The following is an 18183-nucleotide window of genomic DNA, read 5'->3' as shown; positions in this document are numbered from 1 at the left end:
GACATGTTAGTTAGGGTAGGAGAGGAGGAGTAGACATGTATGTTAGGGTAGCAGAGGAGAGGACATATATGTTAGGGTAGGATAGGAGAGGAGAGGATATGTAGGATATGGTAGGAGAGGAGAGGAGGAGAAGACCTGTAGGTTAGGGTAGCAGAGGACATGTAGGTTAGGGTAGCAGAGGACATGTAGGTTAGGGTAGGAAAGGAGGAGAAGACATGTAGGTTAGGGTAGGAGAGGAGAGGACATATAGGTTAGGGTAGGAGAGGAGAGGAGGAGAAGACCTGTAGGTTAGGGTAGGAGAGGAGGAGAGGACATGTAGGTTAGGGTAGGAGAGGAGGAGAGGACATGTAGGTTAGGGTAGGAGAGGAGGAGAAGACATGTTGGTTAGGGTAGGAGAGGAGAAGAGGACATGTAAGTTAGGGTAGGAGTGAAGGAGAGGACATGTAGGGTTAGGGTAGGAGAGGAGAGGAGGAGAGGACATGTATGTTAGGGTAGGAGAGGATTAGAAGACATGTAGATTAGGGTAGGAGAGGAGATGTAGGTTAGGGTAGGAAATGAGCGGACATGTAGATTAGGGTAGGAAAGGAGCGGACATGTAGGTTTGGGTAGGAAAGGAGAGGACACGTAGGTTAGGGTAGGAGAGGAGGAGAGGACATGTATGTTAGGGTAGGAGAGGAAGACATGCACATACTATACTGGTTGTTTACTCACAGTCTCATGTATAGACACACACACACACACACACACACACACACACACACACACAGAGAAAAATACTTACTTTCTCTACAGTCCCTCTCTCTCTCTCTACAGTCTCTGTCTCTCTCGAGACACAGTCTCTCTCTCGACACAGTCTCTCTCTCTCTCTCTCTCTCTCTCTCTCTCTCTCTCTCTCTCTCTCTCTCTCTCTCTCTCTCTCTCTCTCTCTCTCTCTCTCTCTCTCTCTCTCTCTCTCTCTCTCTCTCTCTCTCTCAGAGGGGTCAGAGTATACCTGGCAGTATAATATGCTCAAAGCAGAGGAGTGTGTGTGTGTGTCAAGGTTTCCCTACAGGTCATTGGACCACATTGCTCCCAAAATAAATGTTTATCCTCAAATGACACCCTAATCCCTACGCAGTGCACTACTTTTGGCTCTGGTATTCTATGGGGAATAAGACGATGTCACTCTGAAGTCACTTTGAACCAATCCATCCTTGGGAGTAACCAGATAGTGTATCCATGTACACTTGTTCTACCGGGTAAGAGTAAGTCATCTAAGAACTGAGAAGTAAATCAAATAAAATATGAATGTAACCCACCAGTGTGCCCCTTACCCTCGGAGTGGTGCGAGAGGATGAGGAGGTTGACGCAGGACGCCCCGGCGCCGGAGCCGAAGATGGTGATGCGCTCGGGGTCGCCCCCAAAATGGCCGATGTTCTCATTGAGCCAACGCAGGGCCTGGATCTGGTCCAACAGACCATAGTTCCCCTTGGCTGACTGGTCCCCTGTACTCAGGAAACCTTTAGAAAGGTGAGGAGAGCGGGACAGAGGGGGGAGGAAGAGGGAGAGAGAGAGAGAGAGTGAGATGCATCGTTAATGGAGAGTTTATTTTGACAATGTGTCAGCTCCTTTGGCAAATGTTCTGCTGTTCATTGTCAAACACCCTTCAGCGTTCCCACATTCTACAGTCGCCCGTCCTCTCCCACATTCTACAGTCGCCCGTCCTCTCCCACATTCTACAGTCGCCCGTCCTCTCCTACATTCTACAGTCGCCCGTCCTCTCCCAAATTCTACAGTCGACCGTCCTCTCCCACATTCTACAGTCGCCTATCCTCTCCCATATTCTACAGTTGCCTATCCTCTCCCAAATTCTACAGTCGCCCGTCCTCTCACACATTCTACAGTCGCCTATCCTCTCCCATATTCTACAGTTGCCTATCCTCTCCCAAATTCTACAGTCGCCCGTCCTCTCCCACATTCTACAGTCGCCTATCCTCTCCCATATTCTACAGTCGCCTATCCTCTCCCATATTCTACAGTTGCCTATCCTCTCCCAAATTCTACAGTCGCCCGTCCTCTCCCACATTCTACAGTCGCCTATCCTCTCCCATATTCTACAGTCGCTCGTCCTCTCCCACATTCTACAGTTGCCCGTCCTCTCCCACATTCTACAGTTGCCTATCCTCTCCCATATTCTACAGTTGCCTATCCTCTCACACATTTTGATAAAGGCGATATATAATAAAACATCAAGGCCTGTTAATAAATAAACTGGTTCAACAAGAGATGAAAGGCTGGGTAAGGAGCACTTGTTAAGGGAGAAGAGAGGAGAGAGGAGAGAGGGAAGGGGGGAAGAGAAGATAGATAGATAGTAGGTGTTCTATGACTGTGAGGTTGCCCCGGATAGAGAGAGAGAGAGAGAGAGAGGGAGGATAGAAGCACAGTGTTTCATCTGCCTCCAAGACACCAGGGGTTGGCTCCCGAGCAGGGGGAGGCTGATCAAAGAACTGACACTACAGAGAAGACTCTCTCTCTCACACACACACACATGTACGCACACAAGCGCACACAAGCGCACACATACAAAGACACATATGCTGGGGTTGTCGCCCTCTCTCTAACACACACAATAAGACAGAACTATGCACTCCTCTGTGTGCCGACACACACTGCCACTTGTCTTAGTACCCATACTGCAAGGATAAAACATGCACACATTTGCTACGTGTTTGTGTACGTACTGTGTGTGTGAGAGTGATGGGTGCGTGCCTGCGTGTGCTCACATGCTGCTATGCATCTCTCGCCTCCTTAGGGCTCCATTGACTCTGTATCGCGGAAGATCAGCGGTAAAGAGCTATTGAAATGTAAAGGTCATTTCCGATTGAGCCAACATATGGAGCGTTTACCGTGAATGCAGTCTCAGCAAACGCGGGGACATTGAATTTCAATCGGGCTATACCGTCAGGTTACATAGATTGCACAAGTTCATCTGACTCTAGGGAAGCAGATGAGCTTCATTGCCAAAATCCTAAGTTATTTAAGTTAAGGGTTAAGGTTTGGGATAGGGTGGTGTGTGTGTGTGTGTGTGTGTGTGTGTGTGTGTGTGTGTGTGTGTGTGTGTGTGTGTGTGTGTGTGTGTGTGTGTGTGTGTGTGTGTGTGTGTGTGTGTGTGTGTGTGTGTGTGTGTGTGTGTGTTTCCAGCTCTGTCATATCCGAGTGTGTGAAAGGAACAGCTGTGTTTGTCTGGCCCTGAATAATCAAACTGGATACTGCTTACAATACTACACACACACCTACAGTACACACACACACACTAGGCCTTAGTGACTAGGGTGACCACATGTCCCGGATTGTGCGGGACAGTCCCGCATTTTGGCCCTTTGTCCCACAACTAAACAAGCACATCCTGCATTTTATCAACAAATTTGTCCCGTATTTCAGTCAGACATTCCAAGCTCTCTCTTTTGCGGTCACGTTGAGCTTATGACAAGATACGCCTATATATCTGGACTATCGGCACTGTCTCGATGCACACTCACAAGACTATACACTGAGTGTGCAACACATTAACAACACCGTCCTACTATTGAGTTGCGCACCCTTTTTGCCCTCAGCCTAAATTTGTCGGGACATCGGGATGCTGGCCCATGTTGACTCCAATGCTTCCCACAGTTGTGTCAAGTTGGCTGGATGTCCTTTTGGTGGTGGACAATTCCTGATACACAGGGGAAACTGTTGAGCGTGAAAAACCCAGCAGTGTTGCAGTATGGTAGCAGGTGCACCTGACACCTACCACCATACCTCGTTCAAAAGCACTTAAATCTTTTGTTTTTCCCATTCACCCTCTGAATCACACAATCCTTATCTCAATTATCTCAAGGCTTAATAATCCTTCTTTAAAACATTTTTAAACTTCCGGTGAAACTGGAGGGCGCGCAATTCACATAAATAATCCGAAGAATTATGGATATTAAACATTTAGGTACATACAAGTGTCTTATTTCGGTTGAAAGCTTAAATTCTTGTTAATCTAACTGCAGTGTCCGATTTACAGTAGGCTTACAGCGAAAGCATGCCATGCGATTGTTTGAGGACGGCACCCCACATCAAAATATTCTTTCCACCGGCACAGTTTTCATAAATTCACAAATAGCGATAAAATATTCACTTACTTTTTGAAAATCTTCCTCTGATTTGGCATCCAAAGGGTCCCAGCTATAACATGTAGTGTCGTTTTGTTAGATAAAATCCTTCTTTATATCCCAAAAAGCCAATTTAGTTGGCGCCATCGATTTCAGTAATCCACTCGTTCAACATGCCAAGATAGGAATCCAAAAATCTCCTCTAAACTTTGTTTCAACAAGTCAAAATAAGTTTCTATTTAATCCTCAGATACCCTAAAATGTAATCAAACTATAATATTTCATACGGAAAGGAGTATGTTCAATAGGAAAGCGATATTAGCAGGTACGCGTTGTCTTCATGGCGCACACACACGAATTTCCAAGCAGATGCGCTTGTACTAAAACTCATTATTTTTACTCGTTTTGGAAGAAACAAGCCTGAAACATTGAACAAAGACTACTGACACCCAGTGGAAACCATAGGAATTGCATACTGGGAGCTAGATTTCATTATTTCCCAATACTTTCCATTGGAAAAGCATGGGCTCTCTCAAAATAAAAAATCTGGTTGGTTTTTCTTTGGATTTTCTCCTACCATATCTATTGTGTTATAGTCTCCTTCATTATTTTAACATTTCTACAAACTTCAGAGTGTTTTCTTTCCAATGGTACAAATTCTATGCATATCCTGGCTTCAGGGCCTGAGGAACAGACAATTTACTTTGGGCACGTCAGTCAGGCAGAAATTGAAAAAAAAGGACCCTAGCCTGTCTCCTCCCCTTCATCTACACTGATTGAAGTGGATTTAACAATTGACATCAATAAGGGATCATAGCTTTCACCTGGATTCCCCTGGTCAGTCTGTCATGGAAAGAGCAGGTGTTCCTAATGTTTTGTACACTTAGTGTATATACACACTCACACGTACTACACTGACACTTTCACACAAAACCCACACATTCACATTCACTAAATATGCCAGTGGCGGTCGGTGCAGTTTAAGATTAGGGAGGACCCATTTTTTTAATGAGCATAGCCTTATTTCTATTACAGCATATTGGATGACTGTCATTAATATTCCATTCACCCATTTCAATGTAACATTGATAGGTTTAGGCTACTACATGATACTTGAATATTCCCTATACCCATCATGAGGTTGCTACGACCGAGGCTACGATTTAAAGTTTACAAGATGAGCAAGATGAGACGTAGGCCAATGTCATATCATCAACCAATCACATTCGTCAAATCATTGAGGTCTATATGTAAATTCCAGCTAAACTTGGAGAGGACAGTTAGGACTAACTACTTACAAAAAGCATGCTTCTGACAATCAGCTATAAAAGTAATTATTAGTTTCTCATTCAACATATTTTCTGCTACTTCACTCAATCCCTTTTTCAAAGTGTCTCCCTGAGACTAACCAGAAATGTTTCCTTCGCCAAACATTCCCAGATTTCCATAAAACAGCCACAAATGTGGTCTCTCGTTTCTACATCACCAAATTTTGCCTAAGGCAAATGAGTAGCAACAGTAGGGGCGCTTCAATGAGGTCCTTCAGTGTACCGGGAGGGGGATTTCTGTGTGTCATCCTCTTGTCTCTCATTTGGGTATTTTAACTGTGGTCACCCTAACACTCTCCCTCTCTCTCTGAACTACATACAAGCACATTACACAGACCTCTCTTTTCCTTCCATTTGCAGTAAGGTGTCAAAGCCAGCTGTCTCTCCTTTCATTCAGACACCTACTAGAAAAGCAGGCAGGAAGGCAGGAAGGCAGGCAGGCCCAACTGTCAGGCTGCTACTCATCTAGCCCAACCAACCCCACCACAGCCTAAATATGTCATTACAATACCCCCCTGCTTACAACGCTGTCACACCAAGACCTAACCTATCATTCTGTTTCATTCTGTCTTTCCTGCCACTTCTTCTTACAGCAGCTGTGAATGGCAAGGCATTTAACAGGCTGAACTACACATAGCACAGGAAAGAGATGGAGGTGGTGGAAGAGGATGAGGAGGAGGAGGAAAAAAGGAGGAGGGGGAAAAAGGAAGAGGTGGAAGAGGACAAAGCAGGAGGAGGAGGATGAGAAAAAGGGGGAGGAAAAAGGAGGAGGAAAAAGGAAGAGGGGGAGGAGGAGAAGAAAAAAGGGGGAGGAAAAAGGAAGAGGGGGAGGAGGAAGAAGAGGAGGCGGAGGAGGGAAGAAGACATACCACAATCTCTTTTTTTTAAATAACACTTACAGTAAGACCACCAGACCGTAAGGGTCTTTGACAACAAGTTACATTTGTTGTTAGTATTTCTTGGCTGTCTCATTGTAATTATTCCGGGGCGCCGTGTGAGGTTCTAAATTATTCAGATTTTGTGTTTCAGTGGCCATGGGAGACCCTCAGCACGGTGTGTGTGTGTGTGTGTGTTGATGATCCCCCTTCTCTCAACCCAAAATAGCAGCAGTCTACTCCCCTGAAAAACAACAGTTGAGATTTGAACAAACAGACAAACAGAGGAGAACCATGGTGGAAGCCAAAAGCAGGCTCTCACCTCTCTTTTCTTTCCCTATTTCCATTTATCTCTCTCTCCCTCTCTCTCTCAATATCCGTTTCTCTTTCTCTCCCTCTCCCTCTCAATCTCTCTCTTTATATCTCTCTTTCTCTCCCTATCTCTCTCAATCTCTGTTTCTCTCGATCTCTGTCTCTTAAAAGCCCTAATCCATTTTCCTCCCCTTTCTCTTTCTTTCAACTAACTCACCCCACTCTCTTCTCTTTCCCTTTCAAATTTCTTGATCCGTTTCCTCTTCCTTTAATCTCACCACTCCCCTCTCTCCTCTCATTGGGACCCTACAGGCGCTGGTCTTGAACTGCTGCTGTCTTGTGAAGTTTTGGTAGTTCAATGGTGGCTGTCTTTCCTGTGTGTGTGTGTGTGTGTGTGTGTGTGTGTGTGTGTGTGTGTGTGTGTGTGTGTGTGTGTGTGTGTGTGTGTGTGTGTGTGTGTGTGTGTGATCCCTCCGATGTCAACAACTACAGACCAGTATCCCTTCTTTCTTTTCTCTCCAAAACTCTTGAACGTGCCGTCCTTGGCCAGCTCTCCTGCTATCTCTCTCAGAATGACCTTCTTGATCCTAATCAGTCAGGTTTCAAGACTGGGCATTCAACTGAGACTGCTCTTCTCTGTGTCACGGAGGCTCTCCGCACTGCTAAAGCTAACTCTCTCTCTGCTCTCATCCTTCTAGACCTATCTGCTGCCTTTGATACTGTGAACCATCAGATCCTCCTCTCCACCCTCTCCGAGTTGGGCATCTCCGGCGCGGCCCACGCTTGGATTGCGTCCTACCTGACAGGTCGCTCCTACCAGGTGGCGTGGCGAGAATCTGTCTCCGCACCATGCGCTCTCACCACTGGTGTCCCCCAGGGCTCTGTTCTAGGCCCTCTCCTATTCTCGCTATACACCAAGTCACTTGGCTCTGTCATATCTTCACATGGTCTCTCCTATCATTGCTATGCAGACGACACACAATTAATCTTCTCCTTTCCCCCTTCTGATAACCAGGCGGCGAATCGCATCTCTGCATGTCTGTCAGACATATCAGTGTGGATGACAGATCACCAGCTCAAGCTAAACCTCGGCAAGACGGAGCTGCTCTTCCTCCCGGGGAAGGACTGCCCGTTCCATGATCTCGCCATCACGGTTGACAACTCCCTTGTGTCCTCCTCCCAGAGTGCTAAGAACCTTGGCGTGATCCTGGACAACACCCTGTCGTTCTCCACTAACATCAAGGCGGTGACCCGATTCTGTAGGTTCATGCTCTACAACATTCGCAGAGTACGACCCTGCCTCACACAGGAAGCGGCGCAGGTCCTAATCCAGGCACTTGTCATCTCCCGTCTGGATTACTGCAACTCGCTGTTGGCTGGGCTCCCTGCCTGTGCCATTAAACCCCTACAACTCATCCAGAACGCCGCAGCCCGTCTGGTGTTCAACCTTCCCAAGTTCTCTCACGTCACCCCGCTCCTCCGCTTTCTCCACTGGCTTCCAGTTGAAGCTCGCATCCGCTACAAGACCATGGTGATTGCCTACGGAGCTGTGAAGGGAACGGCACCTCCATACCTTCAGGCTCTGATCAGGCCCTACACCCAAACAAGGGCACTGCGTTCATCCACCTCTGGCCTGCTGGCCCCCCTACCTCTGAGGAAGCACAGTTCCTGCTCAGCCCAGTCAAATCTGTTCGCTGCTCTGGCACCCCAATGGTGGAACAAGCTCCCTCACGATGCCAGGACAGCGGAGTCAGTCACCACCTTCCGGAGACACCTGAAACCCCACCTCTTTAAGGAATACCTAAGATAGGATAAAGTAATCCTTCTAACCCCCCCCCCCCCCTTAAAAGATTTGATGCACTATTGTAAAGTGGTTGTTCCACTAGATATCATAAGGTGAATGCACCAATTTGTAAGTCGCGTCTGCTAAATGACTTAAATGTAAATGTAAATGTAATGTGTGTGTGTGTGTGTGTGTGTGTGTGTGTGTGTGTGTGTGTGTGTGTGTGTGTGTGTTTGGTGGGGTTTCCAAAATGGATGCTCCTCTCTCTCTCATTTCCTTCTCCTCTCTCTCCTCCAGCATCATCCTTCTCTCTCTGTCCTCTTCCACAGTCGCTCCCTCTTCCTCTACCTCTTTCTTCTCACCATGGATCTTCTTGTTCCCTCACTGCCCCACCTCTTCTCTTTCCCACTCCCTGGGGGTCTCCAACATGTTCCAGTGTGTGCGTGTGTGTGTGTTCGTGCTTGCATGTGTGTGTATGGGTAATGGGGGGTGAAATAGGGGTGCTAGGGGGACTGTTTGGGCAGGGAACATGCAGTACCAGTCAAAAGTTTGGACACACCTACTCATTCAAGGGTTTTTCTTAATTTTTTACTATTTTCTACATTGAAGAATAATAGTGAAGATATCAAAACTATGAAATAACACATATGGAATCATGTAGCAACCAAACAAGTGTGAAACAAATCCAAATATATTTTAGATTTTAGATTCTTCAAAGTAGCTACCCTTTGCCTTGATGACAGCTTCGCATACTCTTGGCATTCTCTCAACCAACTTCATGAGGTAGTCACCTGGAATGCATTTCAATTAACAGGTGTGCCTTGTTAAAAGTTAATTTGTCGAATTGATTTTCTTCTTAATGCTTTGAGCCAATCAGTTGTGTTGTGACAAGGTAAGGTTGGTTTTCAGAAGATAGCTCTATTTGGTAAAATACCAAGTCCATGTTATGGCAAGAACAGCCCAAATAAGCAAAGAAAAATGACAGTCACCATTACTTTAAGACATGAAGGTCAGTATATCTGGAAAATTTCAAGAGCTTTGAAAGTTTCTTCAAGTGCAGTCGCAAAAACGATCAAGCGCTATGATGGAACTGGCTCTCATGAGGACCGCCACAGGAAGGAAAACCCAGAGTTCATTAGAGTTACCAGCCTCAGAAATCTCAGCCCAAATAAATGATTCACAGAGTTCAAGTAACAGACACATCTCAACATCAACTGTTCAGAGGAGACTGCGTGAATCAGACCTTCATGGTTGAATTTATGCAAAGAAACCACTACTAAAGGACACCATTAAGAAAAAGAGACTTGCTTGGGCCAAGAAACACGAGCAATGAACATTAGACTGGTGGAAATCTGTCCTTTGCTTTGATGAGTCCACATTTGAGATTTCTGGTTCCAATTTCTGGTTCTATGTGAGCTCCGCATGTGTGGTTTCCACCGTGAAGCATGGGGGAAGAGGTGTGATGGTGTGGGGGTGATTTGCTGGTGACACTGTCTATGATTTATTCAGAGTTCAAGGCATATTTAAGCAGCATGGCTACCACAGCATTCTGCAGCGATACGCCATCCCATCTGGTTTGCGCTTAGTGGGACTATCATTTGTTTTTCAACAGGACAATGACCCAACACATCTCCAGGCTGTGTAAGGGCTATTTAACCAAGAAGGAGAGTGCTGCATTAGATGACCTGGCCTCCACAATAACCCGACCTCAACCCAATTGAGATGGTTTGGCATGAGTTGGACCACAGAGTGAAGGAAAAGCAGCCAACAAGTGCTCAACATATGTGGGAACTCCTTCAAGACTGTTGGAAAAACATTCCAGGTGAAGCTGGTTGAGAGAATGCCAAGAGTGTGCAAAGCTGTCATCAAGGCACAAGGTGGCTACTTTGAAGAATCTCAAATATAAAATATAATTTGATTTGTTTAACACTTTCTTGGTTACTACATGATTTCATGTGTGTTATTTCATAGTTTTGATGTCTTCACTATTATTCTACGATGTACTAAATAGTAAAAATAAAGAAAAACCCTTGAATGAGTAAGTGTGTCTTGTACTGTACATGTGATTTCCCAGAGGTGCCAGTGTTAGCCTCAGCAGGATATCACAGCCAACGGCTGGCATCAAAGACAAACATGATTGAGGAAAATAAATCATTAAATTAAACGAAAGAACAAAAGAGGAGAGGAGCGTAAAAGATAAAAAGAGAGACCAATTAAGTGCAATCTGCCGTCCATCCCACAGGAACAGCTGTGCGTTAGGATTTAAAAAACGAAACAAAAACAAACAGACAAATAAAAAATGAGAAAAATACCCTGCGTTCATCTGCCAGAGAATGGTGTTCTCCTGAAGACCGTCCCACATCAAAGCCTTAGATAACATAGAACTAGAACCAACTCCTGATCACAGAGGAACTATACAGATTCATTCTATTCAGCTTTATAACATTTTATTGGACTCATATCTACACTTGTGTTGCACTTTCCTCATGCTGTGCTCTCTCCCTGGTTATGAAACTATCTTTATGGTGTGGTTAGGATGTCTGTCTCTCTCTGGTTATGAAACTATCGTTATGGTGTGGTTAGGATGTCTGTCTCTCTCTGGTTATGAAACTATCTTTATGGTGTGGTTAGGATGTCTGTCTCTCCCTGGTTATGAAACTATCTTTATGGTGTGGTTAGGATGTCTGTCTCTCTCTGGTTATGAAACTATCTTTATGGTGTGGTTAGGATGTCTGTCTCTCTCTGGTAATGAAACTATCTTTATGGTGTGGTTAGGATGTCTGTCTCTCTCTGGTAATGAAACTATCTTTATGGTGTGGTTAGGATGTCTGTCTCTCTCTGGTTATGAAACTATCTTTATGGTGTGGTTAGGATGTCTGTCTCTCTCTGGTAATGAAACTATCTTTATGGTGTGGTTAGGATGTCTGTCTCTCTCTGGTTATGAAACTATCTTTATGGTGTGGTTAGGATGTCTGTCTCTCTCTGGTTATGAAACTATCTTTATGGTGTGGTTAGGATGTCTGTCTCTCTCTGGTTATGAAACTATCTTTATGGTGTGGTTAGGATGTCTGTCTCTCTCTGGTTATGGAACTATCTTTATGGTGTGGTTAGGATGTCTGTCTCTCTGGTTATTAAACTATCGTTATGGTGTGGTTAGGATGTCTGTCTCTCTGGTTATGAAACTATCTTTATGGTGTGGTTAGGATGTCTGTCTCTCTCTGGTTATGAAACTATCTTTATGGTGTGGTTAGGATGTCTGTCTCTCTCTGGTTATGAAACTATCTTTATGGTGTGGTTAGGATGTCTGTCTCTCTGGTTATTAAACTATCTTTATGGTGTGGTTAGGATGTCTGTCTCTCTCTGGTTATGAAACTATCTTTATGGTGTGGTTAGGATGTCTGTCTCTCTCTGGTTATGAAACTATCTTTATGGTGTGGTTAGGATGTCTGTCTCTCTCTGGTTATGAAACTATCTTTATGGTGTGGTTAGGATGTCTGTCTCTCTGGTTATGGAACTATCTTTATGGTGTGGTTAGGATGTCTGTCTCTCTCTGGTTATGAAACTATCTTTATGGTGTGGTTAGGATGTCTGTCTCTCTCTGGTTATGGAACTATCGTTATGGTGTGGTTAGGATGTCTGTCTCTCTCTGGTTATGAAACTATCTTTATGGTGTGGTTAGGATGTCTGTCTCTCTCTGGTTATGAAACTATCTTTATGGTGTGGTTAGGATGTCTGTCTCTCTCTGGTTATGAAACTATCTTTATGGTGTGGTTAGGATGTCTGTCTCTCTCTGGTTATGAAACTATCTTTATGGTGTGGTTAGGATGTCTGTCTCTCTCTGGTTATGAAACTATCTTTATGGTGTGGTTAGGATGTCTGTCTCTCTCTGGTTATGAAACTATCTTTATGGTGTGGTTAGGATGTCTGTCTCTCTCTGGTTATGAAACTATCTTTATGGTGTGGTTAGGATGTCTGTCTCTCTCTGGTTATGAAACTATCTTTATGGTGTGGTTAGGATGTCTGTCTCTCTCTGGTTATGAAACTATCTTTATGGTGTGGTTAGGATGTCTGTCTCTCTCTGGTTATGAAACTATCTTTATGGTGTGGTTAGGATGTCTTTCTCTCTCTGGTTATGAAACTATCTTTATGGTGTGGTTAGGATGTCTGTCTCTCTCTGTTTATGGAACTATCTTTATGGTGTGGTTAGGATGTCTGTCTCTCTGGTTATGAAACTATCTTTATGGTGTGGTTAGGATGTCTGTCTCTCTCTGGTTATGGAACTATCGTTATGGTGTGGTTAGGATGTCTGTCTCTCTCTGGTTATGAAACTATCTTTATGGTGTGGTTAGGATGTCTGTCTCTCTCTGGTTATGGAACTATCTTTATGGTGTGGTTAGGATGTCTGTCTCTCTGGTTATGAAACTATCTTTATGGTGTGGTTAGGATGTCTGTCTCTCTCTGGTTATGAAACTATCTTTATGGTGTGGTTAGGATGTCTGTCTCTCTCTGGTTATGGAACTATCTTTAAGGTGTGGTTAGGATGTCTGTCTCTCTGGTTATTAAACTATCGTTATGGTGTGGTTAGGATGTCTGTCTCTCTGGTTATGAAACTATCTTTATGGTGTGGTTAGGATGTCTGTCTCTCTCTGGTTATGAAACTATCTTTATGGTGTGGTTAGGATGTCTGTCTCTCTCTGGTTATGAAACTATCGTTATGGTGTGGTTAGGATGTCGGTCTCTCTCTGGTTATGAAACTATCTTTATGGTGTGGTTAGGATGCTGTCTCTCTCTGGTTATGAAACTATCTTTATGGTGTGGTTAGGATGTCTGTCTCTCTCTGGTTATGGAACTATCTTTATGGTGTGGTTAGGATGTCTGTCTCTCTCTGGTTATGAAACTATCTCTATGGTGTGGTTAGGATGTCTGTCTCTCTCTGGTTATGGAACTATCGTTATGGTGTGGTTAGGATGTCTGTCTCTCTCTGGTTATGGAACTATCGTTATGGTGTGGTTAGGATGTCTGTCTCTCTCTGGTTATGAAACTATCGTTATGGTGTGGTTAGGATGTCTGTCTCTCTCTGGTTATGAAACTATCTTTATGGTGTGGTTAGGATGTCTGTCTCTCTGGTTATTAAACTATCGTTATGGTGTGGTTAGGATGTCTGTCTCTCTCTGGTTATGAAACTATCGTTATGGTGTGGTTAGGATGTCTGTCTCTCTCTGGTTATGAAACTATCTTTATGGTGTGGTTAGGATGTCTGTCTCTCTCTGGTTATGGAACTATCGTTATGGTGTGGTTAGGATGTCTGTCTCTCTGGTTATGGAACTATCTTTATGGTGTGGTTAGGATGTCTGTCTCTCTCTGGTTATGAAACTATCTTTATGGTGTGGTTAGGATGTCTGTCTCTCTGGTTATTAAACTATCTTTATGGTGTGGTTAGGATGTCTGTCTCTCTTTGGTTATGGAACTATCTTTATGGTGTGGTTAGGATGTCTGTCTCTCTGGTTATGAAACTATCTTTATGGTGTGGTTAGGATGTCTGTCTCTCTGGTTATGAAACTATCTTTATGGTGTGGTTAGGATGTCTGTCTCTCTGGTTATTAAACTATCTTTATGGTGTGGTTAGGATGTCTGTCTCTCTCTGGTTATGAAACTATCTTTATGGTGTGGTTAGGATGTCTGTCTCTCTGGTTATTAAACCATCTTTATGGTGTGGTTAGGATGTCTGTCTCTCTGGTTATGGAACTATCTTTATGGTGTGGTTAGGATGTCTGTCTCTCTCTGGTTATGAAACTATCTTTATGGTGTGGTTAGGAAGTCTGTCTCTCTGGTTATGAAACTATCTTTATGGTGTGGTTAGGATGTCTGTCTCTCTCTGGTTATGGAACTATCTTTATGGTGTGGTTAGGATGTCTGTCTCTCTCTGGTTATGGAACTATCGTTATGGTGTGGTTAGGATGTCTGTCTCTCTCTGGTTATGAAACTATCTTTATGGTGTGGTTAGGATGTCTGTCTCTCTCTGGTTATGAAACTATCTTTATGGTGTGGTTAGGATGTCTGTCTCTCTCTGGTTATGAAACTATCTTTATGGTGTGGTTAGGATGTCTGTCTCTCTCTGGTTATGAAACTATCTTTATGGTGTGGTTAGGATGTCTGTCTCTCTCTGGTTATGAAACTATCTTTATGGTGTGGTTAGGATGTCTGTCTCTCTCTGGTTATGAAACTATCTTTATGGTGTGGTTAGGATGTCTGTCTCTCTCTGGTTATGAAACTATCTTTATGGTGTGGTTAGGATGTCTGTCTCTCTCTGGTTATGAAACTATCTTTATGGTGTGGTTAGGATGTCTGTCTCTCTCTGGTTATGAAACTATCTTTATGGTGTGGTTAGGATGTCTGTCTCTCTCTGGTTATGAAACTATCTTTATGGTGTGGTTAGGATGTCTGTCTCTCTCTGGTTATGAAACTATCATTATGGTGTGGTTAGGATGTCTGTCTCTCTGGTTATGGAACTATCATTATGGTGTGGTTAGGATGTCTGTCTCTCTGGTTATGAAACCATCTTTATGGTGTGGTTAGGATGTCTGTCTCTCTCTGGTTATGGAACTATCTTTATGGTGTGGTTAGGATGTCTGTCTCTCTGGTTATGAAACTATCTTTATGGTGTGGTTAGGATGTCTGTCTCTCTCTGGTTATGAAACTATCTTTATGGTGTGGTTAGGATGTCTGTCTCTCTCTGGTTATGGAACTATCTTTATGGTGTGGTTAGGATGTCTGTCTCTCTGGTTATTAAACTATCGTTATGGTGTTGTTAGGATGTCTGTCTCTCTGGTTATGAAACTATCTTTATGGTGTGGTTAGGATGTCTGTCTCTCTCTGGTTATGAAACTATCTTTATGGTGTGGTTAGGATTTCTGTCTCTCTCTGGTTATGAAACTATCTTCATGGTGTGGTTAGGATGTCTGTCTCTCTGGTTATTAAACTATCTTTATGGTGTGGTTAGGATGTCTGTCTCTCTCTGGTAATGAAACTATCTTTATGGTGTGGTTAGGATGTCTGTCTCTCTCTGGTTATGAAACTATCTTTATGGTGTGGTTAGGATGTCTGTCTCTCTCTGGTTATGAAACTATCTTTATGGTGTGGTTAGGATGTCTGTCTCTCTGGTTATGAAACTATCTTTATGGTATGGTTAGGATGTCTGTCTCTCTCTGGTAATGGAACTATCGTTATGGTGTGGTTAGGATGTCTGTCTCTCTGGTTATGAAACTATCTTTATGGTGTGGTTAGGATGTCTGTCTCTCTCTGGTTATGGAACTATCTTTATGGTGTGGTTAGGATGTCTGTCTCTCTGGTTATGAAACTATCTTTATGGTGTGGTTAGGATGTCTGTCTCTCTCTGGTTATGAAACTATCTTTATGGTGTGGTTAGGATGTCTGTCTCTCTCTGGTTATGAAACTATCGTTATGGTGTGGTTAGGATGTCGGTCTCTCTCTGGTTATGAAACTATCTTTATGGTGTGGTTAGGATGTCTGTCTCTCTCTGGTAATGAAACTATCTTTGTGGTGTGGTTAGGATGTCTGTCTCTCTCTAGTTATGAAACTATCTTTATGGTGTGGTTAGGATGCTGTCTCTCTCTGGTTATGAAACTATCTTTATGGTGTGGTTAGGATGTCTGTCTCTCTCTGGTTATGGAACTATCTTTATGGTGTGGTTAGGATGTCTGTCTCTCTCTGGTTATGAAACTATCTCTATGGTGTGGTTAGGATGTCTGTCTCTCTCTGGTTATGGAACTATCGTTATGGTGTGGTTAGGATGTCTGTCTCTCTCTGGTTATGGAACTATCGTTATGGTGTGGTTAGGATGTCTGTCTCTCTCTAGTTATGAAACTATCGTTATGGTGTGGTTAGGATGTCTGTCTCTCTCTGGTTATGAAACTATCTTTATGGTGTGGTTAGGATGTCTGTCTCTCTCTGGTTATGAAACTATCTCTATGGTGTGGTTAGGATGTCTGTCTCTCTCTGGTTATGGAACTATCGTTATGGTGTGGTTAGGATGTCTGTCTCTCTCTGGTTATGGAACTATCGTTATGGTGTGGTTAGGATGTCTGTCTCTCTCTAGTTATGAAACTATCGTTATGGTGTGGTTAGGATGTCTGTCTCTCTCTGGTTATGAAACTATCGTTATGGTGTGGTTAGGATGTCTGTCTCTCTCTGGTTATGAAACTATCTTTATGGTGTGGTTAGGATGTCTGTCTCTCTCTGGTTATGGAACTATCGTTATGGTGTGGTTAGGATGTCTGTCTCTCTGGTTATGGAACTATCTTTATGGTGTGGTTAGGATGTCTGTCTCTCTCTGGTTATGAAACTATCTTTATGGTGTGGTTAGGATGTCTGTCTCTCTGGTTATTAAACTATCTTTATGGTGTGGTTAGGATGTCTGTCTCTCTTTGGTTATGGAACTATCTTTATGGTGTGGTTAGGATGTCTGTCTCTCTGGTTATGAAACTATCTTTATGGTGTGGTTAGGATGTCTGTCTCTCTGGTTATGAAACTATCTTTATGGTGTGGTTAGGATGTCTGTCTCTCTGGTTATTAAACTATCTTTATGGTGTGGTTAGGATGTCTGTCTCTCTCTGGTTATGAAACTATCTTTATGGTGTGGTTAGGATCTCTGTCTCTCTGGTTATTAAACCATCTTTATGGTGTGGTTAGGATGTCTGTCTCTCTGGTTATGGAACTATCTTTATGGTGTGGTTAGGATGTCTGTCTCTCTCTGGTTATGAAACTATCTTTATGGTGTGGTTAGGAAGTCTGTCTCTCTGGTTATGAAACTATCTTTATGGTGTGGTTAGGATGTCTGTCTCTCTCTGGTTATGGAACTATCTTTATGGTGTGGTTAGGATGTCTGTCTCTCTCTGGTTATGGAACTATCGTTATGGTGTGGTTAGGATGTCTGTCTCTCTCTGGTTATGAAACTATCTTTATGGTGTGGTTAGGATGTCTGTCTCTCTCTGGTTATGAAACTATCTTTATGGTGTGGTTAGGATGTCTGTCTCTCTCTGGTTATGAAACTATCTTTATGGTGTGGTTAGAATGTCTGTCTCTCTCTGGTTATGAAACTATCTTTATGGTGTGGTTAGGATGTCTGTCTCTCTCTGGTTATGAAACTATCGTTATGGTGTGGTTAGGATGTCTGTCTCTCTCTGGTTATGAAACTATCTTTATGGTGTGGTTAGGATGTCTGTCTCTCTCTGGTTATGAAACTATCTTTATGGTGTGGTTAGGATGTCTGTCTCTCTCTGGTTATGAAACTATCTTTATGGTGTGGTTAGGATGTCTGTCTCTCTCTGGTTATGAAACTATCTTTATGGTGTGGTTAGGATGTCTGTCTCTCTCTGGTTATGAAACTATCTTTATGGTGTGGTTAGGATGTCTGTCTCTCTCTGGTTATGGAACTATCTTTATGGTGTGGTTAGGATGTCTGTCTCTCTCTGGTTGTGAAACTATCTCTATGGTGTGGTTAGGATGTCTGTCTCTCTCTGGTTATGGAACTATCGTTATGGTGTGGTTAGGATGTCTGTCTCTCTCTGGTTATGGAACTATCGTTATGGTGTGGTTAGGATGTCTGTCTCTCTCTAGTTATGAAACTATCGTTATGGTGTGGTTAGGATGTCTGTCTCTCTCTGGTTATGAAACTATCTTTATGGTGTGGTTAGGATGTCTGTCTCTCTGGTTATTAAACTATCGTTATGGTGTGGTTAGGATGT

General features: G+C 43.4%; 1 protein-coding gene across 3 annotated transcripts in view; it reads right to left on the bottom strand.

The window, feature by feature from the left end:
- Nucleotides 1-18183, bottom strand: part of LOC106577771 (neuroligin-2) — a 335052-nt gene that overhangs the window by 17380 nt on the left and 299489 nt on the right. For 2 of the 3 annotated variants that reach the window (XM_045701405.1, XM_045701404.1), the window contains one exon: nucleotides 1299-1499. In XM_045701405.1, coding sequence (XP_045557361.1) covers nucleotides 1299-1499 — 201 coding nt within the window. The remainder of the gene's footprint in view (nucleotides 1-1298; nucleotides 1500-18183) is intronic. The other variant, XM_014156101.2, reaches the window with a different exon arrangement.

The sequence above is a fragment of the Salmo salar genome, chromosome ssa18 (assembly GCF_905237065.1).
Source record: "Salmo salar chromosome ssa18, Ssal_v3.1, whole genome shotgun sequence".
NCBI lineage: Eukaryota > Metazoa > Chordata > Actinopteri > Salmoniformes > Salmonidae > Salmo > Salmo salar.
The sequence above is the reverse complement of the archived record's forward strand: the minus strand, read 5'-3'. Positions and strand labels throughout refer to the sequence as shown.